Consider the following 26,171-nt stretch of genomic DNA (forward strand, 5'->3'; position numbering starts at 1 on the left):
GTGAGTCTGGTCACAGATGGGGTGGTCGCCCAGTGCGCCCCCCCAACCCAAAGTCCTGGGGAGTCAGTCCCTACAGTTAGGAGACAGGGGTCCCCAAGAAAAGGAAAGAAGAAAAGGAAGGGTAGGCCACTCTTAAAGAGAGTTCCAGGGAGCCAAGGGCCTTCTGCCCCATTAAGGGGGGAGCCCAGAGTTGGCACTTGTGAGGCCTCACCTGACCCCAAAGAAGTCCTGAGTAGTCAGGCAGCTGTCCAGATGCAAGGTGTTGCCCCTGCACTGACAGAAGGGAGAGTGAAAGGAGGGTGTCTGCCACAGGAGGTGGTAGCCCCCCACTCTAGACAGCAAGAGGGGTGCCAGGACCCCAAAGATGCCCCTAAAGCAGCTCAGCCACCTGTCAGTGGAGAGCTTAGGGTGTGGTTCTGGGTACTGACAGCTGTCAGTAGCCTCTGCTGGGTGCTAGCCTTCCTGGCAGCACTGTACTTGGCCTGGGAGGCAGACCCCAGGGCCAATAGCAAAGTAGGTCCCCTGACCCTATTGGTCATGGTGGGGTTGCTCAAGTGTTGGGTGACCTCTTTGGGTAACCTAGGTGTTGCCCTAGCAAAGTTTGGAGTATGGGAGGTGGGCACCTCACTACCCAAGTTGGCAGAGAGAAAGGAGGAAGACCCCCCTAGAGGAAAGTTTCAGTTTGTGTTGGGTCCTTTTACTGTTGGGATGGCTTCACTACCCATAGGGAGTGACCCTGACACGAGGATATAAGGCAGAGTAGGCCCTGCAAAGGGACAGCCAGTTTTCTTCACTGTCTTCCTCGCTTAACAAGCCAGGAAGACTCTCCCAGGGTTGGGCTGAGTCTCCTGGGCGTGTGGGCTGGGGGGGGGGTTGTGTGAGAAAACAGGGCTGATTGCAGAGGCCCCATAACTTTTTGCCCCTATTTTCCACTTTTTGCTGGTGTTTTCCTGACTTTAAAGGTGCCCTGGGTACTGCTAACCAGTCCCAGGGCCTGTGCTCTGTGTAAAATGGATATGCAAATTAGGCTAATTATAAGTGGCTAAGTTAACCTACCTATAAGTCCCTAGTATATGGTAGGGCATGTAGGTTTAGGGACCACAGCATAGGTGGTGCACACCTAGGTGCATTGCTGAGGTGCCCAGTGTCATTTTAAAAGCAAGCCTGCCTTGCTGGCTGCTTTTAAATTAAAGTTATATGCAAATTCGACTTTGGAATTAAAGGTACTTCCAAAGTCTTAAACTACCTTATTTTTACATATAAGTCACCCCTAAGGTGTGCCCTATGTGCCCCTAGGGCTGGGTGTCATGTAACTATAAGCAGGGACTTTATACAAATAGATTTATAAGCCCTGGTGAGGTAAAAACAGCCAAATTCGTTTTTCCCTCATTGAAGTAAATGGCCTTCATAGGCTAGAATGGGCAGACTTTATTTTAAATTTTAAAGTCTCCTTAAATGTTACATACCAAGAATTTGGTATCAAATTAATTGTTGTAATAAATCCCACAACTTCCAGTTGTTGGATTTAATATAACTTGTTCAGGTAAAAAGTTTAGACTTTACCTAAAAAGTTGCCAATTTCAGCTCTGCATTGTTTTTGCTGCTGTGCTCTGATTGGCCAGTCTGCAGCAGCTTCTGCCAGGCTGCCTTGATGAGGTGTGAAGTGGCCAGGCTTCACACAAAGGAATGTGCTTGGGGGAGAGAATCTCCCCTCAGCAGATGGTGAGGCAGGAAGGGGGAGGGCTGCCAAACTGGTCTTCAAAGGCAGAGAAGGACATTTGGAGCACCCAGCAACACCCCCACATCCTGCAACCCCAGACAATTAGGTGCCCCCTTGATTAGATTAGGAGAGGGCAGGAGAGGGGTGTGTTTATGATTTTTAGCCACACCAGTGGGTGGGCTCAGCCAGATGTAACCTCCAAAAATCTGATTCAGCCATGTTGGATTTTTAGAGACTGTTGCCTTTTGGGATGGATTTTTGCCACACTTCCCAGGAAGTGGTCATCACAGGGGGACGACCCTGTACCTGATTGGAGAACCAGGGCCCCCCTGCTTTTCACCCAGGAGCAAGAATAAAACTGGCAGACCTGCCCCCACACCTCAGATCCACTCCAGAATTCAACAAGAAAGGAACTAAAGAAGAAGAAGGACTGCCCTGCTGGACCCCTGGCCTGCACCTGGACCCTGCACTCAGAAGGACTGCACCAGCTGCACACTTGGGCTTCACCACAAGAAGGACTTTGCCTGGCTTCAACTGGTTCAAGGAGGGACTCCCTGTTTGCTACAGGTGAAAAATTGCTAAACCAGAGTCCCCTGCACCAACTCCTGAAGAAAGCGACCAGCTGACCACTGTCCAGTGGCCAAAAAGGAGTTTGCGCCAGGTGCATTCTGGGAGTTGAAGTCCGCACCCCCCAAGGACCATCACAGAACTTCTGGACCCTTGGGGTGAGCTGTGGACCCCAAAAGAACCTTAAAAGAACATCTGGGTGAAGCCCCAGAAGTTTGGAAAAGATTTGAGAATTTTTGGAAAAAAGCTCCAGAGAGGGACCGACCCGCCGCGGAAATTCTAGCCGGCTTGCCTCAACCGCGACCCGGCCTGACTTCGTGGTTCGTCCCGGTAAAGAAAAACATCCAAAAAAGAGACTAAGGGCCATATTTATACTCCGTTTGCGCCGAAATTGCGTCGTTTTTTTTGACGCAATTTCGACGCAAAACTAACGCCAACTAACGCCATATTTATACTATGGCGTTAGAGGCGAATAGCGCCAAAGTTCCCGGAATGTGCGTCATTTTTTAGCGTGAACCCCTTCCTTGCGTTAATGATATGCAAGGGAGGCGTTCCCGTCTAAAAAATGACTCCCAGGCCTTTACGTGGTATTTATACTCCCGGGCAAAAGAGACGCCCGGGAGTTGGCGTGGCTAAAAACGGCGCATTTGCGCCACTTTTTAACGCCTGCTCAGGGCAGGCGTTAAGGGGCCTGTGGGCTCAAAATGAGCCCACAGGTGCCCTCCCATGCCCCCAGGGACCCCCCCTGCCACCCTTGCCCACCCCAGGAGGACCCCCAAGGATGGAGGGACCCACCCCAGGGACATTCAGGTAAGTTCAGGTAAGTATAATTTTTTATTTTTTTATATTTTGTTTTGGTGGCATAGGGGGGCCTTATTTGTGCCCCCCTACATGCCACTATGCCCAATGACCATGCCCAGGGGACATAAGTCCCCTGGGCATGGCCATTGGGCAAGGGGGCATGACTCCTATCTTTACAATGATAGGAGTCATGTTGATGGGGGATGGGCGTCGTTAAAAAATGGCGCAAGTCGGGTTAAGACGATTTTTTCGACGTAACCTGACTTGCCCCATTTTAAGACGCCCATGCGCCATTTTCCCCCTACGCCGGCGCTGTCTGGTCTACGTGGTTTTTTCCCACGCAAACCAGGCAGCGCCGGTCTGATTGCGCCGTCTAACGCCATTCCATAAATACGGCGCCCGCATGGCGCTTCAGAATGGCGTTAGACGGCGCAAAACTTTTTGACGCTAAACTGCGTTAGCGCAGTTTAGCGTCAAAAAGTATAAATATGGGCCTAAGTCCGAACGTAAAAAGTTGACCGGGACCTCCCAGCCATCGTATCCGAGAAGGGCTCCATGGACGTCGGATCAAGATCCAGGTTTACCCCGGTCGAAGGATTTTCATCTCGAAAAAACGACGAAGTCCGAAGGTAAAAGTCTCCACCGAGGAAACCCACATCGCGTATCCGGACAAGGGCTCCAGGAGGTCGGATTCAACTGGCAGGTTCGTCCCGGTGAAGAAAAACTTCAAAATAAAGACTAAGTCAGAAGGTAACTTTTTAACCGAGGACTCCCGCGACCTGTAGCCGAGCAGGGCTCCATCGCGGTCGGCCTGAAAGTTTGACTTTGCCCCGTTCGAGGTGCAACCAGATGACCCGATTGGCGCTTTTTGTTTCTAAGCGCTAGAAAAGTAATAATTCTTTAAAAATTCATATCTCCGGTTCCCCTGAACCGATTTTAATCGTTTTTGTGTCATTTTAAAGATAAAAATATAAACTATTTCTATAAATTGGTTTTGGATTTTTAAACTGTTTCCTGTGTTTTATTTAATTACTGTTTTGTGATATTTGAATGCTTTACACTTTGTCTCCTAAGTTAAGCCTTGACGCTCGTTGCCAAGCTACCAAGGGTTGAGCTGGGATTAATTTACTGAGACCTAACTGTACCTATGTGGAGGTTAGTGGCTTGTTGCTAGGTGTAGGTACCTACCTGCCCTACCAATAACCCATTTTCCAACATAATTGGAAGCAGCGACGGGATCCTGTACTTGTGTTCAATATCACGTTACACTTTTAGGTAAAACAAATTAAAAATCCTTTAAATTGTCCTAGTGCAAAAATTGTTTTTAATTTTTAATTTGGATTAATTTCAATTATTGAATTTTTGTAATTTTTCTAAATTCTTGTTTCCAATATTTGCAAAAAGTTTTTGTTGACACAAAACTAGGGAACCATGGAGCTTGATCTGGCTAGCCTACCCACACTGACAGTAGTCCAGCTTAGGGGGTTGTGTATTGAAAGAGGGTTGCCTGCAACCACTGATCTCAGGAAGCATATCCTGATCACATCCCTGACAGCATGGGCTGAGGCCCAAGAGGTAGAGTCAGAAGAAGCTCCAGAGGAGGGAGAAAGAAGGGAGGATGCAAGCTCTAACCACTCAGGGGAGGGAAGGCATCTGACCCTAAGTGAGGACGAGGAAGAACGGTCCTCAGTAAACACAGTCACTAGGGGCAGATCCAAAGCTAGTGGTGGGAAGGGGGTCCTTTCAGGAGGAGAGAACCCATCCATCAGAGAAAGAGAGCTGGAGGCCCAGCTAGCATACATAGCTTTGGAAGCAGAGAAGCTGGCCCTAGAAAAGAAAAAGTGGGCATACAAAGAGAAAAGAGATGGAAGCAGCGATAAAGAAGCTGAGGTGTCCATGGGTGGGGGAGTTTGCCCCAGATTACCCAAGGGGGTAGTTCCTGCTTATGTAGAGGGGGATGACATAGATAAGTGGCTGGGGGCCTTTGAGAGGGCACTCCAAATGAGAAGGGTTAGGCCTCAATACTGGGGTTCCCTTTTGTGGGAGTTGGTCCCCAACTCAGGGAGGGAGCGGCTTCTGACCTTAAGGGGGGAGGAGGCAGATTCATACCCTAGTATGAAGAGGTGCTTAGCCAAGAAGTTTGGTCTGACCCCAGAGCAATATAGAATGAAGTTCAGGGACACCCAGATGGTCAGTACCCAGTCTTGGGTTGACTTTGTGGACATTAGAGGGCTGGATTATTGGTAACAAAGTAGATACTTATGAGGGGTTATACAATCTGATCATGAGAGAGCACATCTTGACTAATTGTACCCAAGAAAGGTTACGCCAGCATCTAGTGGACTCTAAGCAGACCAACCCTAGAGAGCTAGGGGAGGCAGCTGATGAGTGGTTGAGAACCAGGGTGGTTGTCAAGTCCCAGGGGGGAGACTCCAAGAAGGGGGGGACAGGTCCCCAAAAACCTAAGGAGGGAGGTGGTAAGCCCACCACAGAGACTCCCTCTGTACCCCAGAACCCTAAGAAGGAGGAGAGTAAATCCCACTCCCACTCTAACAAGCAGAGACAGGGAGACCCAGGGTTAAAAAAGCTCTTGGACAGTAGGGCTTGCTTTGACTGTCAGCAGACAGGTCACTTCAGAGGAGATGCAGCCTGTCCAAAGAAGGTGGTTAGCATTGGGCTGTCCAGTGTAGCCATAGAGGAGGATTCCTCAGATGATGAAGTCCTCCTAGCATTGTGCTGGGAGACAGGACCAGATGGTAAGCTGGTGATCCCTGAGGGTGGGAGTAGGCACTTCCACCACATTCAAGTGAATGGGATCCCTACCACTGGCCTGAGAGACACCTGTGCCAGTCACACTATAGTGAGTGACCGGTTAGTGACCCCAGACATGTATGTCCCAGGAAAGACAAAGAAAGTCAGGATAGCCACAGGGGAGGTCACCTCCAAAGCTGTAGCCATAGTGCCCCTAGAGAGGGAGGGTATCCTTGACTGGATTAGGGTGGTAGTCAGTGCTGACCTTCCCCTAGATTGTATCCTGGGCAATGACCTCCCAGAGGTGAGTCTGGTCACAGATGGGGTGGTCGCCCAGTGCGCCCCCCCAACCCAAAGTCCTGGGGAGTCAGTCCCTACAGTTAGGAGACAGGGGTCCCCAAGAAAAGGAAAGAAGAAAAGGAAGGGTAGGCCACTCTTAAAGAGAGTTCCAGGGAGCCAAGGGCCTTCTGCCCCATTAAGGGGGGAGCCCAGAGTTGGCACTGGTGAGGCCTCACCTGACCCCAAAGAAGTCCTGAGTAGTCAGGCAGCTGTCCAGATGCAAGGTGTTGCCCCTGCACTGACAGAAGGGAGAGTGAAAGGAGGGTGTCTGCCACAGGAGGTGGTAGCCCCCCACTCTAGACAGCAAGAGGGGTGCCAGGACCCCAAAGATGCCCCTAAAGCAGCTCAGCCACCTGTCAGTGGAGAGCTTAGGGTGTGGTTCTGGGTACTGACAGCTGTCAGTAGCCTCTGCTGGGTGCTAGCCGTCCTGGCAGCACTGTACTTGGCCTGGGAGGCAGACCCCAGGGCCAATAGCAAAGTAGGCCCCCTGACCCTATTGGTCATGGTGGGGTTGCTCAAGTGTTGGGTGACCTCTTTGGGTAAGCTAGGTGTTGCCCTAGCAAAGTTTGGAGTAGGGGAGGTGGGCACCTCACTACCCAAGTTGGCAGATAGAAAGGAGGAAGACCCCCCTAGAGGAAAGTTTCAGTTTGTGTTGGGTCCTTTTACTGTTGGGATGGCTTCACTACCCATAGGGAGTGACCCCGACACGAGGATATAAGGCAGAGTAGGCCCTGCAAAGGGACAGACAGTTTTCTTCACTGTCTTCCTCGCCTAACAAGCCAGGAAGACTCTCCCAGGGTTGGGCTGAGTCTCCTGGGCGTGTGGGCTGGGGGGGGGGTTGTGTGAGAAAACAGGGCTGATTGCAGAGGCCCCATAACTTTTTGCCCCTATTTTCCACTTTTTGCTGGTGTTTTCCTGACTTTAAAGGTGCCCTGGGTACTGCTAACCAGTCCCAGGGCCTGTGCTCTGTGTAAAATGGATATGCAAATTAGGCTAATTATAAGTGGCTAAGTTAACCTACCTATAAGTCCCTAGTATATGGTAGGGCATGTAGGTTTAGGGACCACAGCATAGGTGGTGCACACCTAGGTGCATTGCTGAGGTGCCCAGTGTCATTTTAAAAGCAAGCCTGCCTTGCTGGCTGCTTTTAAATTAAAGTTATATGCAAATTCGACTTTGGAATTAAAGGTACTTCCAAAGTCTTAAACTACCTTATTTTTACATATAAGTCACCCCTAAGGTGTGCCCTATGTGCCCCTAGGGCTGGGTGCCATGTAACTATAAGCAGGGACTTTATAAAAATAGATTTATAAGCCCTGGTGAGGTAAAAACAGCCAAATTTGTTTTTCCCTCATTGAAGTAAATGGCCTTCATAGGCTAGAATGGGCAGACTTTATTTTAAATTTTAAAGTCTCCTTAAATGTTACATACCAAGAATTTGGTATCAAATTAATTGTTGTAATAAATCCCACAACTTCCAGTTGTGGGATTTAATATAACTTGTTCAGGTAAAAAGTTTAGACTTTACCTAAAAAGTTGCCAATTTCAGCTCTGCATTGTTTTTGCTGCTGTGCTCTGATTGGCCAGCCTGCAGCAGGTTCTGCCAGGCTGCCTTGATGAGGTGTGAAGTGGCCAGGCTTCACACAAAGGAATGTGCTTGGGGGAGAGAATCTCCCCTCAGCAGATGGTGAGGCAGGAAGGGGGAGGGCTGCCAAACTGGTCTTCAAAGGCAGAGAAGGACATTTGGAGCACCCAGCAACACCCCCACATCCTGCAACCCCAGACAATTAGGTGCCCCCTTGATTAGATTAGGAGAGGGCAGGAGAGGGGTGTGTTTATGATTTTTAGCCACACCAGTGGGTGGGCTCAGCCAGATGTAACCTCCAAAAATCAGATTCAGCCATGTTGGATTTTTAGAGACTGTTGCCTTTTGGGATGGATTTTTGCCACACTTCCCAGGAAGTGGTCATCACAGGGGTACGACCCTGTACCTGATTGGAGAACCAGGGCCCCCCTGCTTTTCACCCAGGAGCAAGAATAAAACTGGCAGACCTGCCCCCACACCTCAGATCCCCTCCAGAATTCAACAAGAAAGGAACTAAAGAAGAAGAAGGACTGCCCTGCTGGACCCCTGGCCTGCACCTGGACCCTGCACTCAGAAGGACTGCACCAGCTGCACACTTGGGCTTCACCACAAGAAGGACTTTGCCTGGCTTCAACTTGTTCAAGGAGGGACTCCCTGTTTGCTACAGGTGAAAAATTGCTAAACCAGAGTCCCCTGCACCAACTTCTGAAGAAAGCGACCAGCTGACCACTGTCCAGTGGCCAAAAAGGAGTTTGCGCCAGGTGCATTCTGGGAGTTGAAGTCCGCACCCCCCAAGGACCATCACAGAACTTCTGGACCCTTGGGGTGAGCTGTGGACCCCAAAAGAACCTTAAAAGAACATCTGGGTGAAGCCCCAGAAGTTTGGAAAAGATTTGAGAATTTTTGGAAAAAAGCTCCAGAGAGGGACCGACCCGCCGCGGAAATTCTAGCCGGCTTGCCTCAACCGTGACCCGGCCTGACTTCGTGGTTCGTCCCGGTAAAGAAAAACATCCAAAAAAGAGACTAAGTCCGAACGTAAAAAGTTGACTGGGACCTCCCAGCCATCGTATCCGAGAAGGGCTCCATGGACGTCGGATCAAGATCCAGGTTTACCCAGGTCGAAGGATTTTCATCTCGAAAAAACGACTAAGTCCGAAGGTAAAAGTCTCCACCGAGGAAACCCACATCGCGTATCCGGACAAGGGCTCCAGGAGGTCGGATTCAACTGGCAGGTTCGTCACGGTGAAGAAAAACTTCAAAATAAAGACTAAGTCAGAAGGTAACTTTTTAACCGAGGCCTCCCGCGACCTGTAGCCGAGCAGGGCTCCATCGCGGTCGGCCTGAAAGTTTGACTTTGCCCCGGTCGAGGTGCAACCAGATGACCCGATTGGCGCTTTTTGTTTCTAAGCGCTAGAAAAGTAATAATTCTTTAAAAATTCATATCTCCGGTTCCCCTGAACCGATTTTAATTGTTTTTGTGTCATTTTAAAGATAAATTGGTTTTGGATTTTTAAACTGTTTCCTGTGTTTTATTTAATTACTATTTTGTGATATTTGAATGCTTTACACTTTGGGGTTGATTATGACCTCCGCCGTCCGCCAAGGTACCGCCGCCAAATGACCGCACCGCGGTCAAAAGACCGCGGCGGCCATTCAGACATTTCCTCTGGGCCGCCGGGTGCTCTCCAAAAGAGCGCCCGCCGGCCCAGAGGAAATGCCCCTGCAACGAGGACGCCGGCTCAGAATTGAGCCGGCGTAGTTGCAGGGGTGCGACGGGTGCAGTTTGCACCCGTCGCGTATTTCAGTGTCTGCATTGCAGACACTGAAATACACAGTGGGGCCCTCTTACGGGGGCCCCTGCAGTGCCCATGCCATTGGCATGGGCACAGCAGGGGCCCCCAGGGGCCCCGCGGCACCCCCTACCGCCATCCTGTTCCTGGCGGGAGACCCGCCAGGAACAGGATGGCGGTAGGGGGTGTCAGAATCCCCATGGCGGCGGAGCGCGCTCCGCCGCCATGGAGGATTCCCCCGAGCAGCGGGAAGTCGGCGGGAGACCGCCGACTTTCCGCTTCTGACCGCGGCTGAACCGCCGCGGTCAGAATGCTCATGGGAGCACCGCCAGCCTGTTGGCGGTGCTCCCGTGACCCCCTTTGTCTCCTAAGTTAAGCCTTGACGCTCGTTGCCAAGCTACCAAGGGTTGAGCTGGGATTAATTTACTGAGACCTAACTGTACCTATGTGGAGGTTAGTGGCTTGTTGCTAGGTGTAGGTACCTACCTGCCCTACCAATAACCCAGCTGGCACTCCTTTGATGAACCTCAGAGGGATCGGTTTTTGACTGAGATGACAGCATGATTTTTTTAAGTGTTTATGATAAACACAAGTTATTTCTTTTAGGGGGAATGAATAATAATCACTGTGCCTTAATATTGAATTGTCTAATTGTGCAAACTACTCAACCTTGAGAAAAGGCTGTTTAGGCCACTTATGGCCAGATGTAGCAAAGGGTTTTACCCAATCTGTGTCTATGGGAAAATATGTCCGTACATATGGCCCTTAGACTCAAATCTGCTACATCCGGGTTTCTACAATAGATGCATAGAAAAACAGCGCTATCTTTTTCTCACCAATCTTGCTTGCTGTCAAACTAGAAGTAAATAACAAGTGCGTGCTTGAAAAGCTGATATAGCTGCTTACAAGATATCAAATCGGGCATTGCAAAGCTAACATTACTCTTCAATGCATGTTGTTGGAAAACGAGGGCCACATGTACAAACATTTTTAGCGGTTGCTAACGGCAAACTGGGCTGTTTGCAACCGCTGAAGAGCCTTTTGACATGTATTCTGCAGCACGCATAGAAAGAGGCAAATGCCTCTTATGATTGTTTTCAGGCAGGAAGGTGTCCCTTCCTGCACAAAAACTGTCATCCCTGCAACGCAGACACCCTTGCATCATGGTGCACGGGCTCCTGCTTTGGCACATGGCAGCCCATTGTGCGCCACTGCAGGGGAAAAGGACAGGAATGCACTGTATCTCACTGTATGTTATAGATACGGCGCATTCCTGCCCTTTTCTTTTGACGCAGGTCAGTACAGCAAGAAGGGTTGCATTACTGCCCTGCCCCAAAAAAGCATAAATATGCCCAGAAAATTGGCTTAAGGTCCGTTGCCAGGAGAGGGTGAAAGGTCCTGTTTTTTTTTACTCATCTTCAGAACGTTTAATGTGTGTGGATGGACATGTTCGGTTGATAGTGAGCCTCTGATGCCTACAACCTCTGGTGAGACAACCCACAGAGTGGACAGACCGAACTAGTTCTCTGAAGGTTGTATTTGTATGATGGACACCAGTGGCTACTCTGCAATGGCAGAGGAGCGTCGCCCCATTGGCTAAGAGTCAGCAGCTGGAAACTTAAAATGATATTTAATTTTATTTTTCAGCTGCTGGCTCAGTTGTGCCAGCGTGTGAAGGGAGGGGCAGGGCTAGGCCATGGGAGGGGTGAGGAGGAGTGGAGTGTACTTAAGTGCGCATGTTAATTTGGCCGGCTATCTTACACAGCCAGGTTGAAGAAAATGCACAGACTCCAACGCAGTGTTTGAGGGGCAGACCTAGCCACATTAGACCAATCCTGGTGCTGCTCTCATGGTAGGTATAGTATGAGAGCCACACTAGGATTGCATGGGGAGCCTGTGCTGATGTCCCAGGGAGTGCTGGGACACCATCAGAAGAGGAGCGTGAGGTGGCCGGCCGCATTGGGACAGGTAAGTTTATTTATCTTTTTATTTACCCCGTCCCCTTCTTGAGATTTGCGGCAACCGTTCCTGATGATGGACATCTTAAAATATGTTCCCTTTGAGAATTAAAAGACTTTATAATCAATTGTTTCTTGTACTTTGAACTTTTAGCTCCCTTCACTGTATGGAGCCACGTTTAGCAGCATATCTTTGGTTGCCATTATATTTAGTAGTCCTTGGTAATGCTTCTGATAACAGGTTGAGTCGGTATTAGTCAGTCTCAACTGTGGCTTTGAATTGGGCCGACTGAGCATGAGGAAGGCAGTACAGACTGCACAATGTTGGTATCATATGATTGGGTCTGGAGGTCATGCCTAACCACCTGCAAGCAGAAAATATAGCCTGTCCTCTATTCAAAGGTTTCTTGGGAAACCCTAAGCACAGAACATTACAGTATTAGAACCAAGGGCCTCTAATGGTTCTAGCCAAGTTTTCAAACACTTTGGCCCATATTTATACTTTTTGACGCAAACCAGCGCTAGCGCCATTCCTACGCGCCTTATGGGCGCCTTATTTAAGGAATGATGTTAGCCGGCGCTGCAGACTGGTCTGAGTAAAAAAAAAAAAGACTCAAACCAGGCAGCGCCGGCGTAGGGGAAAATGGGGGTTGTGCGTCAAAAAATGGTGCAAGTCAAGTTTGAGGCAAAAATCATGCCTCAAACCGGACTTGCAGCATTTTTTGACGCACAACCCCCAATGAAATGACTTCTGTCTTAGCCAAGACATGAGTCATGCCCCCTTGCCCAATGGCCATGCCCAGGGGACTTCTGTCCCGTGGGCATTGTCATTGGGCACAGTGGCATGTAATGGGGCCCAAATTAGGCCCCCCTATCCCCCTATGCCACTTTAAAAAAAATATATTTACTTACTTCAACTTACCTGTACTTACCTGGGATGGGTCCCCCATCCATGGGTGTCCTCCGGGGTGGGCGAGGGTGGTAGTGGGTGTCCCTGGGGGCAGGGAAGGCCACCTCTGGACTCCTTCCATGGTCAGAGACCAGGAAGTGAGCCCACAGGTCCCTTAACGCCTGCCCTGACCCAGGCGTTAAAAAACAGCGCACATCAGGATGTGCGCCGTTTTTTAAGGCCCGCCCTCTCCTGTGCGTCAAAATGACGCAGGAGTCATTTTTTGGGCGGGAACTCCTACCTTGCATGTCATTAACGCAAGGCAGTTTCCCGCATCCAAAAAATTACTAACATCCGTGGGCTCGGGCGTCAAAGTTTAAATATGGTGCACGGTTCACGCCGAATGTGCGTCAAAGGTTTTGACACACATTCAGCGCAAACAGAGTATAAATATGCCCCCTTTGATTAGATGTTGGAATCTATTGAGGACTAGGGGTGGGCGGCGAGCTCCACTCCATTGGCTGAGCTAACAGAGTTTTTGGCACACCGCACTCTGCTCGGAGTGCAGAGTTCTATGAAAAACTCTGCTAGCTCGTAAGCAGAGTGGAGCTCACCGCATGCGCACTGCAATCCAGTTATGGGCCACACAGCGCAAGCGCAGACAGTCTGCACTTGCACTGTGTGGCTCATAACTAGGCGGCAGTGCACAGTCTCAGCCTGAAGTTGGCAGCATGGAGCTGCTGCTAGCGCCAGCTCCGGATCCAGGCCTCCCTCCACCAGCAGGCTGGGCCCGGGAGCAGGGGGCAGAGGAAGGCAGAGAGCCAGGCCGCTGGCAAGTGGCAACGGGGACCCTGGAGTAGACTTGGACCCAGGTAAGGCCCCCTTGTTTCCCTTTCTTTTCTGTGTGTACACGGAGGGCCAGGCTGGTACACAAATGCCTGAAACTGCAGCTTTCGCTGCCTACGGCCAGGACAGTAGGCAGAAAAAGCTGCCATTTCAAGCATCTTGAACACTGGCCTGCCGAGGCCTCAGGTGCACCCGCCTGCCCCGTGTGCAGCACACACGGGGCAGGCCAGTGTACAAGAGACCTGAAACAACCCTGTCCTAAATGCATGGGATCTCGGAAATGCTAAGCAGGGTCGGGCCTGGCTAACCAGGCCAGATCCTGCTTAGCGCTTCTGAGATTGCACGCATTCATGACAGGGTGGCACTAGAGCCTGGAGCACTCCACCGCTCATGGAACTCTGCTTCCGCTGAATTCCACTGAGTTTTATATCAACTCTGTGAAATTGTGCAGAGCGGAACTCCATCAGCTCCTCCCACCCTATCGAAGACCCATAAATAATTACATTTTTTTACCAAAGGGCATGGTTATGAAATAGTGGCGCAGCGTAGGAAGTCATCTTGCTGAGCTGCATCACCGGGATTTGCCAGGAATGCTCCGTATTTAGGCAATATGGTGCATTCCTGACTTTTCTCCTGGCCTGGCGCACAATGTGCTGCTTAGCGCCATCGCTCAAACCCTTGCACCATAGTCCATGGGTGTCTGCATTGCATGCAGGATTTTTCTGTGCAGGAAGGGGTACCTTTTTGCACAAAAACATTTCTGAGAGGGTTTTTCTTCCTTCTATGTGTGCTGCAAAATGAGGCACGAATAGAAAGAGGAAGTAACGTGGAGAAATAGAGGTATTTCTCCTTGTTAAGCCTCTCCTAGGGAGGGGCATCTTGTTTGCACATTCCCAATTTTACCAGTTCTGGTAAATCTAGAAATCCATCGAAAACTTTGGGAGCTGCGTGAGAACACTGACGCAGCTGTTATGGAATGCTTTCCTAATGCAAAATAAATTGACGCAGCGATCTGCAGTGCGGTGCATTACGCAAGATTTATGATACCATGCAAAGTGGCCTTGCATGGCTTCATAATCATTTTCCACTTACGTCGCTCTTAAATATGCCACTTAGTTTATTTAGTAATCCAGAGATAAAGCAGGCTCTACTTAAGTCCTACCTGTTCAGATTTGATACCTCATAATAGAATATCCTGTAAACCTTCGAGAGCTTTTATCAAGACATTCTTATATCATGGGCGTACCCAGCTCTGTTTTTATGTAAACAGTAGAACTATACCTCCATGCCTCAGGCACCACACCACATTTCTTCCCACAAACACCACTCAAATGAATACTCTACCAGCCTTGCAAAGGATAGGAAAGTGCTATATAAATGGTAATACAATATTCAAATAAGATACCTGTGATCACTGATTCCAGAGAAGCTGCAAGCATCTTGTCTTGTAAATATATTATCGGTGGCATGTGTAGCTGCATATACACATGCTGTGCATTATTCTGCCATCTAGTGTTGGGCTCGGAGTGTTACAAGTTGTTTTTCTTCGAAGAAGTCTTTTCGAGACACGAGACCGAGTGACTCCTCCCTTTCGGCTCCATTGCGCATGGGCGTCGACTCCATCTTCGATTGTTTTATTTCCGCCATCGGGTTCGGACGTGTTCCTCTTCGCTCCGTATTTCGAATCGGGAAAGTTATCTAAATTATCGAAAATTCACACCTGGTCTACGCCTCATACATTTACTAAGCATTACTGTGTAGATGTGTTAGCAACGCAACAAGCCACAGTAGGACAGGCCGTATTAAGAACATTATTTCAGACAACTTCAACTCCTACAGGCTAAACCACAGCTTTTTGGGGAGAGTACTGCTTGGTAGTCTATGCACAGCATGTGTATCTGCAGCTACACATGCCACCGAAAGGAAAATGTCACTTACCCAGTGTACATCTGTTCGTGGCATGAGACGGTGCAGATTCACATGCACCCTCCCACCTCCCCGGTAGCCTGTAGCCATTTTTAGTTGAATGAAAATTGTAAATATGTAAATAAAATTCTTTTAAACCACATTAAGTACATACATAACTACTCCATTGCATGGGCACCTCTAGTATATTCACAACTCCTACCTCACCCTCTGCGGGGAAAACAATCTAAGATGGAGTCGACGCCCATGCGCAATGGAGCCGAAAGGGAGGAGTCACTCGGTCTTGTGACTCGAAAAGACTTCTTCGAAGAAAAACAACTTGTAACACTCCGAGCCCAACACTAGATGGCAGGATAATGCACAGCATGTGAATCTGCAGTGTCTCATGCCACGAACAGATGTACACTGGGTAAGTGACATTTTCCTTATTTGTTAAAGGGAGTTGGGTATAATATTAATAGTGCAGCTGAAGACCTTACAAGACATAATTAGTGTTAGGTATAACAATAAATCATTTTTTATTTACTATTGTTATGCCATTTCTAAACACTGATATGGATTATTGATGTTTTGGGCATGCACAGCCAGCGGGATTCACAACGACTGGTTAAGGATGCACATGAAGAGTGTCTGTGTAAACAGGCACGGTAACTTAGTGAGATATATTCTTGCCAGTGACCTCTGGCGGTACTTGTAAAATTCTTGCCAGTGACCTCTGGCGGTACTTGTAAGTCATAAGTTCAGATTCTGACAAATTCGGTTCAGCTTTTCATACTTCTGGTTACAGTTAGTGTCCTGTAATTGGGAAATATACACTCTTGTGATTTCAGCCCTTACAGAAGGCAGATGTGCAATACAGAACACTATTAAACAAATTGAATGTCTGGAAAATATAGCAGTTTATGCTTTAAAAAGCACATGGTAAGAAAGTGGACAGTGGAAATTCGAGTGTCAGCCAATGAGGTGATTGCACTGACTTGAGCTGCACCAAGATAACCCACTAAGGGGCATATTTATAAGTGTATCACTCAGTGCAGCACAACAAGTCACCTTGCTGTGAGGTACTGTGTGACAGGCAGAGGGCAGGACTGAGCTGTTTTTAATTAATACAGCGCATGCCTGCCTTTTCCCCCGCACCGGTGCCGTTTTTGTAACTTAGGGCCATATGTACGAACACTTTTTCCCATAGACACAGAATGGGTAAAAACCTTTGTTACATCTGGCCCTTAGCTCCAACGTAGGAACCCTCGCAAAACCATTGTGCAAAAACAATTCTGCATGCACCGGAGACACCGTGGGTTCCTCTGCTGATGCAGGATTGTTTCTGTGCAGGAAGGGCACCTTAATTCACAAATGAAGTAATCAGAATGCAGCACACACAGTATGTTCTCTTCCGGACAATATTTGAACAGTTGTGTATACATCATTCACACTTTCACATAACAGGCAAATTCCATTTCACACATGTGACAATGTAATCGCTCTGTGCGCTCTGCAGAGAGGCCAAGGATTGGATGAGCATGTAGACTGAACCTCATAATAACCTACCTGGAGGATCTGTTAGAGACCGACACCGCCACCCCCCTCAACTCCAGAGCTGGTAATCGTGCCTTGTTACAAACATACCCCACAAGCTGAACTCATAACCTAGAGACAACTCTGTTCACTCTACACACTATTCAACAATTACACGGTGCATGATTAAAAACTACAGAAATACAGCACCTTTAAAATGCATGTGCTCTTAGGGAATGTAAGATAAAGAGTTAAGTGAAATGCAAACAGGGGCTGCATGTTGACATGGATTACCTTAAGGGTGTGAGTGGCAGAGAGATATATGATATATCAGTCTAAACCCTAGAACACCATACCACCCTAACACCCATTCCCACCCTAAGCTCTAAAAACCACTCACCACCCAAAATCCCATACCCACCCTAAACCCAAAAACTACGCTTGCCACCCACAAACCTATACCCACCCTAAACCCTAAAAAAATCCCTTACCACCCAAAAACCTATAACCATCCTAAACCCTAAAAACACCTTACCATCCAAAAACCCATACCCACCCTAAAAACACCTTACCACCCAAAAACCCATATCCACCCTAAACCCTAAAAAAAACCTTACTACCCAAAAACCCAATCCCTCCTAAACCCTAAAGACATCCCTTGCCATCCAAAAACCCATATCCACCCTAAATCCTAAAAATACCCTTGCCCCTCCAAAACCCATACCCATCCAAAACTATTACAAAATCTCTTGGCACCCAAAATCCATACCCACTGTAAACCCTAAAAAAAAAACCTGACTGCCCAAAAACCCATACAAACCTTAAACCCTAAAAAATCCCTTGCGGCCCAAAAAAACATACCCACCCTAAGCCCTAAAAATACCCTTGTCCTCCAAAAACACATACCCACCCTAAACCCTAAAAAATCCCATGCCACCCAAAAACTCATAGCCACCCTAACCCCTAAATAATTACCTTTCCCTAATGTGTGATATAGGTATACAAATATTACGTCCTGGCAGTCGCCAGTAGGTAGTTATAGTTAGGACCTACTTTCTATAGAAAAAGCTGTTTTTTGCTTGCCTATACCTTTAGCAGCTCTTGATGAATCTTCACAAATGTTTCCCAAAAAATTCGACAGTCATGTGACCTGCTGTCTGGAAAATTTTGGGGTGATCCATCAAGTGGGGGCAGAGATAAAAGGGGGGTGAAATTTAGAGCTTTTCCAGTGAAAAATTGAACAGCAATAGCGCAAAAACTACCGGACGAAATTACACCAAATTTGGCAGAAATGTAGCTCTTGGTCCAGATAGAGTCCTTTTTGTTATTTGGTGTAAATCTGTTCAGTAGTTTTTGAGAAATTTAAAGAAATCCAACTTTATATGTACAGGGACGTGAGGATTCTCGACCCCGACCCCAACCGATCTTGTGAAGAGATCTGATTGGCTGATAAAACTTCAGCAACAGAAGTGTTGTCAGCCATCTTGGGACTCAGCTGAAGCCGAGTCACAGAAAATAATATTAAAAAATACAAAAGGGGGCCAGGGTACGACACCCTGACCCCTTAGCTCCCCCTCCCCACCCCCGCCCCCCGGGCTAAAAAGCATTTTTTTGTTTTTATTTTACGGACCAATCCGCAAATCTGCCATAAAAGTTTTTTAAAAAATGAAGGCAGGCTCCCACGCTTGATTATTATGAAGCCCCCGGGTGGGGCCTTTCTTTAGAACTGCGTGGGGGCTTCTAGCCCCTTCCCCCTGCCCCATGGAGCACCACCTCCCCAGGTCAAATATTAAATAAAAGAAACCCCCTGACCCCCCCACCCCCCCAGGGGCATATATTTTTTTTAAAAAGCCAGGGGACCACCACCCCCGGGGCATCTATACACATATGTGCGGGGCCTGGGCCCCCCACACCCTGGGGACCCCCACCCCCTGGGGCAAACAGTAAAAAATGAAAAGAGGGTCTGTTTCTGACCCACACACCCTGGGTACCACAACCCCCAGGGCTACCTTCAGGTTAGAGGGGGGCCCCCCCTTGTGGAGCCACAGATGGCCCTGGGGACAACCACCCCCCAGGGCCGGCTCCTGCTATGCTCGGAGGTGCTCACTCCTGGGACATAGCTGTGTGTTGTGGCTTGGCCGCAGCACTGCAACTACAGCCAAACCACAGCAAACACTCTGCTGTTTGACAGCAGGACCTTTAAAGCAGGTCCCACTGTCAAACAGCAGAGCTTGCATCTCTGTCCCCAGCACACGTGCACGGGACAGAGATGAAATTCTTCAGCAAGCACGGAGCTGCTGTCAAAGCATAGAAATTCACTGAAAAAAACAAAGGTTATAGGGATGTTATAGTTAGGAATTCGATTTTAAAAAAACATTGAAATTCACTGAAAAAATCAAAGGTTATAGGGACGTTATAGTTAGGAAATAGATTTTTTTTAAAACATAGAAATTCACTGAAAAAAACAAATGGTTAGAGGGACGTTATAGTTAGGTTAACACTTCAAACCTACAAAACCAGTGAAATTCAGCAGTTATAGTTAACTGAGCTAACTATAACTTGCACCCCCGTAATGCACTTCTTATGCCCTCACATATTACATCGCTCATGACATGGTCAGTGACATAACTGATGACATCGCTCATGGCATCTAAAATGACCTCATTGATGAACTCATCCACACAAACACTCACACACCTACTCATTCAGACACACAGACTCTTGAAAATCCAGACACATACACATCTACTCACATATACACAAACCTAGTGACATGCATACACTCATTCTCTCAAACAGCCACTGAAAGAACTAGTCAGTCACCCATACAGTACTAACTGGCATATTCACACACTCAAACATGAAGTTATACACCAACTCATACAACTATACACACACTAATATACTATTACAATCGCTCTAAAAATCCATTAATAGATTACTCCCCTACTGACACATCCAGTCAATCAGCTGTACAACCACTCACACACCCACACACTCAATCATTCAGTAACTGACATAGCGTCAAACTCATCAGTACACTCACATACACACCCAATCACTCAACTAAACAACTATTCACACATGCAGTCAATGACATGTACTGACACACCCAATAAGTCAGTTATGTAGTAACGCGCCACCTTCTTGTAAATATGGCTCCAAATTCCCTGAGGTTGAGCTAGTTAGGCCCACTGCATTTGACTATGTAAGACCTGCCCTCTAGAAGGTTTTTGCCTCATCAGGATTACAATAGGAAATTAAAACTGACAATGGCCCACTCCTTCAGGGGCAGGAGTTTCAGGAATACCTACACCACTTGAACATATGGCATCAAACAATAACCCATGAGTTACCTCAGGCCAATGGGGAGGTGGAAAGATTTATGTGGACAAACCCAACCAAGCACTGTGAACAGCGGTAGAAAAAAGACAAGACCTGGAGGGCTGCTTGCACCAGTTCCTAAGAGCATACCATCAAACTCCTCATAGCACCACGAGGTGTGCTTCGAGTGATCTCTGGATGAGAAGGGCAGCCAGAGATCTTCTACTGGCAGCTCTTAACTGAAAGTCAGCTGTCCTTGATGTACAGGTGATTCAAGAGAAATGACAAGGCAAGCTGCCACCAGAGAGCTGTGGAAACAAGCCTACGAGTGGGTGACAAAGTAGTCATCAGAGATCATCAACCAGGGTGGAAGTTTCTCACTCCTTTGGAAAAAGAGGTGTGGAGAGTTGTGAAGGTGAGCAGAACCATGAGAACATCGTGGAGAGGAAGCGTAGAGATAGCAAGGATGTTTCTTGGTTCAGGAAGATTTAGCACAGGAGAGTGTGACCACCGCTGAACAGACTCAGAAAGATCTATTGTCTCGAACACTGGAAAGCTGTCATGGAGATGAGTGCAGTACATCACCAGCAATGCCAGAAGAAGACAGTCTGCAAATGAAAGGCACAGCGACAGGTGCCCGTGGCCACCCGTACCAACTGACAGCAACCACACGTCCCAATCAGAGGCTACGAAAATGTGCTGAATAATCTTTGATTTAATTCCTGATTGAATTTCCTTCTACTTTATTTTATTTTGTTTGTTTTTCTTTCTTGAAAGGTTATAAGGGATATAGGGCCATGTGTACCAACACTTTTTCCCATAGACACAGAATGGGTAAAAACCTTTGCTACATCTGGCCCATAGTGAGCCACCCTGCCACTATGATACAATGTATATGTATGCATCCTGAGGGCCAGCCATGACCCGAAGGTTTAAATAAAGATGCCTTAGCCGCTCATTGCACATACCCATCTCATCTAGCAAGTCTGTGTAATTATTTGTGGTTCAAGGTGAGCCTCCATACTCTCGGCACATGCCTGGACCTGGCGGTTTACATAAACGTGCATTGCATGTTTATTCATTCAACCTTCAGTCATAGGCACTAGCTAGCTGGTTTATTTGCCGATGCTGTGCAGTGTTTTATTTCTGTGAGTAACTGCAAAGTCAGCGGGCCGCTATGCTAATGTTTTTGTGCTCACAACTGACATCTAAGGTAGGAAGCCGGATCAGTGGTTAAATTGAGCCGGTGGTTTCCGGTGTGGGGCACTGGCATCTATTTTTGAGGGCCAACACTTAGGGGCATATTTACAAGAAAGTTGCGCATCAGCTGTGTTCACCACTTTTTTTGCACCCTCCTACCGGCACATAACGACACCGTCATTGTGCCGTGCCGTATTTATAATACGGCGCAGCATGGCGGTTATTAGCAAAATAGCGTCAACATTTTTTAAGGTATTGTGGTGCTTTGCTACACTAGCGTCAAAAATGTTGACTCTAGTGCAGCAAAGCACAGGGAGGCCCATTGAAAAAAATGGGTGTCATTTTAATGCCTGCTCTGAGCAGGCGTTAAAAATGACTGAAAAAAAATGAACAGTAGAATGTTGTAAATTTCACTGTGTCATTTGTTTGTGCCTCCCAGGTGCTGGAACGCCCCGCATGACGCATGCATAATGTGGCGCGAGGGTTTACAAAGTGGCACAATGCAAACATTGCGCCACTTTGTAAATATGGCACTGCGTAAAGGTCACCTTAGCATCAAAAAAAATGGAGGAAGAGAAAAACAAAAACACGTCACAATGGGAGAAAGCAAAAAGCTGCAAGAGTGAGTTGAAGGGGCATGGAGTGGCTGTAAATGGATTGAACAGGCCCAAGATGGGTTCAGAATTATGCTGCCTCAGTATTCCGTGTTCGCAGATTTAATTGCAGCAGCGTGTTTAAGAGGAGAGCTTTGGGCACCGGCACCTCTTTATTTACAAAATAAGCACTGGTGAGATACCTTCAGGATTACGCTGCCTCAGTATTTTGTGCTCGCACATCTAATTGCAGCAGCCGCGCGTTTCACAGGAGAGCTTTCCACATCAGCACGTTTTTATTTACAAATTAAGCATTGGAGGGAACGGATTGCATTTGTCCAGTAAGTCCCAAGTCTTTGTGGAAGTGTTAAGAAGTAACCTTAAAAAACATCAATTGTCATGCAAAAATCTGTAAAATCAGGTCTCTGTCCAGGTTAAATGTCTTTTTGAGTAGCTCAGTCTTTCAGAATATTCCTTAAAAGTTGCCACTAACCTCTTCTACTTATATTTCAATTTCACGACCAGATGAACAGCAGAAAGCGGCGCTGATGGAGCAGGAGAAGGCAGAGGCGGAGGCAAGGATGGCAGAGGCCGAAGAGCTGCTGAAGGCCCAACAGTGCAGATATCAGGAGAACCTGGAACAAATGGAGCGCGAAAAGGCAGCGGCAGATGAATATAACAGGGAGAATGCCGAGAGGGAGTTGATGTGTTTGAACGAAAGATTGCGGATTCAGGCGATTGAAAATGAGAACAGGTTGAGGGAAATGGAACTTGCTGCATTGGAATTGGAGGCTAGGGCTAGATCTATAGAGGAGGAAAGTTGTACAATTTTGTAGCCATTGCAAACAAAATTTTCTTGAGTGCACAGAAGTAAGGCTTGTGATGATTTTTCTTTACTGCAGACATTTCCAGAACCTGTATTCTCAAGAATGAGCACCGGAAGGAGATTGTATTATCACATAAGGTGCAGGGCCCAAACTAGCTCAGCTGTGCCATGTGTGCCTAAGATACAACTAACTTTGGTTCACAACCCTTGCTTCTTCAAAAAACTTGACGTCCTAGGTATTAAGCGATGTCTTTTCTCAGGTCCATGGACAAGACTCGCCGCAGTGCCCAATAATTCAATGGCCCCAGAAAAAACATACCCGAATGGATGAAAACATGATTCCCAAAACCTCGCCATGACACTTAGAGATACTCGCTGACCATGAAAACACTTTCCAACTTCTTTTTTAATGCAGTTATCTTGGTGGCTTTAAAAAGTAGTGTGGTTGAGTTTGAATCCACCAGGAAAAATAAAACTTAAATTCTATGTGCCATATTTATAGCTTGGTTTGCGTTGCTCTTGCACCACGCAACATGTTGCAAGTGGGACGCAAACCCTAAGTGAGATTTATCAAGCCACGCAAGGCCACCTTAGTTTTCTGCGTGGCTTCATAAATCTCCAGCAAAGTAACGCAGTACAAATCACTGCGTTGCATTACTCTGTGCCAGGGACACATTTCCATGGATGTTGCATGGGTGGCCCCAAGCAACATCCATAGATTTTGATGCATTCCCAGATTTACAAGAACTTGTAAACCTGGGGATGTGCCAAAACCTTACCCCTCCCACCATTCGGCAGCACACACCGATCTACAGCACACACAGAAAGAGGAAAAAGCATCCTATGATTGTTTTTGTACAGGAAGGTGTTCCTTCCTGCACAAACCAATCCTGCATGCAGTGCAAGCACCCTTGCACCATGGCACAAGGGTGCTTGCATTGGCGCTTGGCTGCCAGAAGGGCACCAGCACAGGGGAAAAGGACAGGAATTCACTGCTTTGTATAAATATGGCGCATTCCTGCCCTTTCCCAGTGACGCGGGGCAGGGCTGCGCAGCCCTGCACCACAAAGCCCATAGGTATGGGCCTATCTTCCTTGGGATACTGGGTCTAAGAAATTTGGAGACATATTTATGAGAGGCTTCAGCCACTGTTACGTCACTATTTGTGATGCAATGGCAGTGCTAACCTTTCAACCATATCTATGAGGGCACACAAAGCCACTTTGTGTGGCTTTGAATGGCCTCATAGGTATGGAGTAAGGTAAGGCAGCGCAAATCGCTGTGTTGCCTTACACTGCACAAACAACGCATTCCATGGGCAATGCAGTGGGTGTTCCCACGCAACACCCATGGATTTTGATGCATCCCCAGATTTACAGGACTCTGTAAACCTGGGGATGCACCAAAACCTTGCACATCCCCAAGGGAGGTGCAACAAGGAGAAATACCTTTATTTCTCCTTGTTATTTCCTCTTTCTATGTGTGCTTCATTCTGCAGGACACATAGAAAGGGGAAAAAGCCCCCAATGATTGTTTTTGTGCAGGAACGTGCCCCTTCCTGCACCAAAACAATCCTGCATGCAACACAGATATTCTTGCACCATGGTGCAAGGGTGCCTGTGTTGGTGTTAGGCAGCCAAAACCAGCGCCAGCCCATGGGAAAGGACAGGAGTGTGCTGTATTATTACATATATATGCAGCATTCCTGCCCTTTCCCTTTGACGCAGGGAAGAGCAGCAAGGAGACTTGCTGACCTGCCCAGCAAAAAAAAACATACATTGGGACCTTGGTTATTAGTTGTGCACAATTTGAATCCTACTCATTTAATAGGTCCCTAATTGTCTCTTTACTGGGGAACCAAGTACTCCTTGTAGTATTTGACTTTCTCAGGGTAGCGAAGCACAGCAGTCCAAGGCATGCTCAGGAGAGGTGGTGTTGGCTAGTAATCCAATTCAGTCACACACACAACACCACTCAAAAAATCATTGCTCAGTCAGTGCTTTTTCTTTGGAAAAGGAAACATTTACATTTATTGCACACCCACTACTAAATACTATAGCCTTAGAGCCCGCAGTAGCAGGCCATACCAGCCATTATAGGCCCACTCCAGCTTTAAAGGCCCGAGCCCTTTAACAAGGGAGCAGGCCTTTAATGGTCGGTATAGTACGTTACAGCGAGTTCTAAGGCTATTAGAATATTCCATCTCTAGAGGGCAGAATGTTCTAATTACTAAAACAAAGGCCTCATGGAGCCAGAGGAGGTTAAAATCCACTCGGGCTCCGTGACACCTTTGTTCACAGCAACAGCTGTGAGCAACAACATTGGAATGTTGGAGCTTGGGGTTTTTACCAGCCATTAGAAGCCCGGAGCACTCCATTGTCTTCAATGGAGCTCCCAACATTCCAGTGTTCTAATATAGCCTTGTTAAAGGCCCGAGCTGAAGGCGAGGGCCTTTAACGCGGGAGCGGGCCTTTAATAGCCGGTAGAGCCGGCTACGGCGGGTTCTAAGGCTATTAGAACATTCTGCCTCTCAGGGCAGAATGTTCTATTAAATAAAACAAATTCCTCACAAAGGCTGAGGGGATTAAAATCCCCTCGGGCTTTATGAGGCTTTGTTCACAGCTCTTGCTGTGAACAAAGAGAACATTGGAATGTAGGCGCTGCAGGCTTTTACCGGCCAGTAAAAGCCCGGAGCACTCCATTGTTTTCAATGGAGCTGCCAACGTTCCAATGTTCTAATACATATTCATTTACAAATATATACATCAGGTACATTGATACAACTTGGACTGAGCTGGGTAGGACAGGTAGACACCCACAGTCTCTGGAGCCGAGAGCATCAGTGCGGTCTGCGCTTCGGAGAGAGAGTGGAGGGAATTGTGGAATACTTAAGGAGTAAAGTGCTGCTTAGAAGGAAGACCTGAGGGCTTGCTTACCTCTGCATTTCAGGGTGTATTTAACAAAACTGGAAGCTTCAGTGAGGAAAGAGTAATCCCTGAAGAAGGCCAGGTTTTGCGTCTAGCATTCCGGATTAGCGAGGAGATGCGAGCCGGGAGAGACCGCTGCCCTGCAAAGCTGCTCTGCATGTTCTGCTTGCACGCTGTGCCCAAGGTGAGTGGCGGTACGACAGTGGGGAGCGGTGGGGTGCAGGGTTTAGGGCCAAGGGTGAGGTCGGTTGACCAGGAGAGCTGTGAGGGGAGAGTTGAGGCTGAGGCAGGGCTCAGGTGGAGGCTGGATAGGGCCGGAGCTACAGCCTGCCCTCCTGCCCTCCGGCCCTCTGCTCTCTCTCGTCCTCATCCACCATACTCCCGCCCCCTCCTTTGCTTTCCTCCTTACCTCCCCTGCTTCCACCCTTCCCTATCCACTGCCACTACCACCAGCTCTCGCCTTGCCTTTGCCTTGCTTTGCCCTTGCCCTGTCTTTGCCCTAGCTGCCGGCCGCCGCTGCTCAGGTTGCCTTGGCCGTGGTCTGGGCGGGTAGGTGGGCAGACAGGCTGGTGGTTAAGGCCCTAGAGCGCTCCTAGCATCCTCCTGAACCTCAT

The 26,171-nt window shown here is 47.9% G+C and overlaps 1 protein-coding gene across 1 annotated transcript in view; it reads left to right on the forward strand.

Moving 5' to 3' along the window:
* Positions 1 to 22,997, forward strand: part of LOC138247461 (guanylate-binding protein 1-like) — a 282,741-nt gene extending 259,744 nt beyond the window's left edge. Inside the window, exon 10 of the mRNA XM_069202085.1 lies at positions 22,330 to 22,997. Coding sequence (XP_069058186.1) covers positions 22,330 to 22,640 — 311 coding nt within the window. The 3' untranslated portion in view covers positions 22,641 to 22,997. The remainder of the gene's footprint in view (positions 1 to 22,329) is intronic.
* The last annotated feature ends 3,174 nt before the right edge of the window (positions 22,998 to 26,171 follow it).

This window comes from Pleurodeles waltl, chromosome 7 (assembly GCF_031143425.1).
Source record: "Pleurodeles waltl isolate 20211129_DDA chromosome 7, aPleWal1.hap1.20221129, whole genome shotgun sequence".
Classification (NCBI taxonomy): domain Eukaryota; kingdom Metazoa; phylum Chordata; class Amphibia; order Caudata; family Salamandridae; genus Pleurodeles; species Pleurodeles waltl.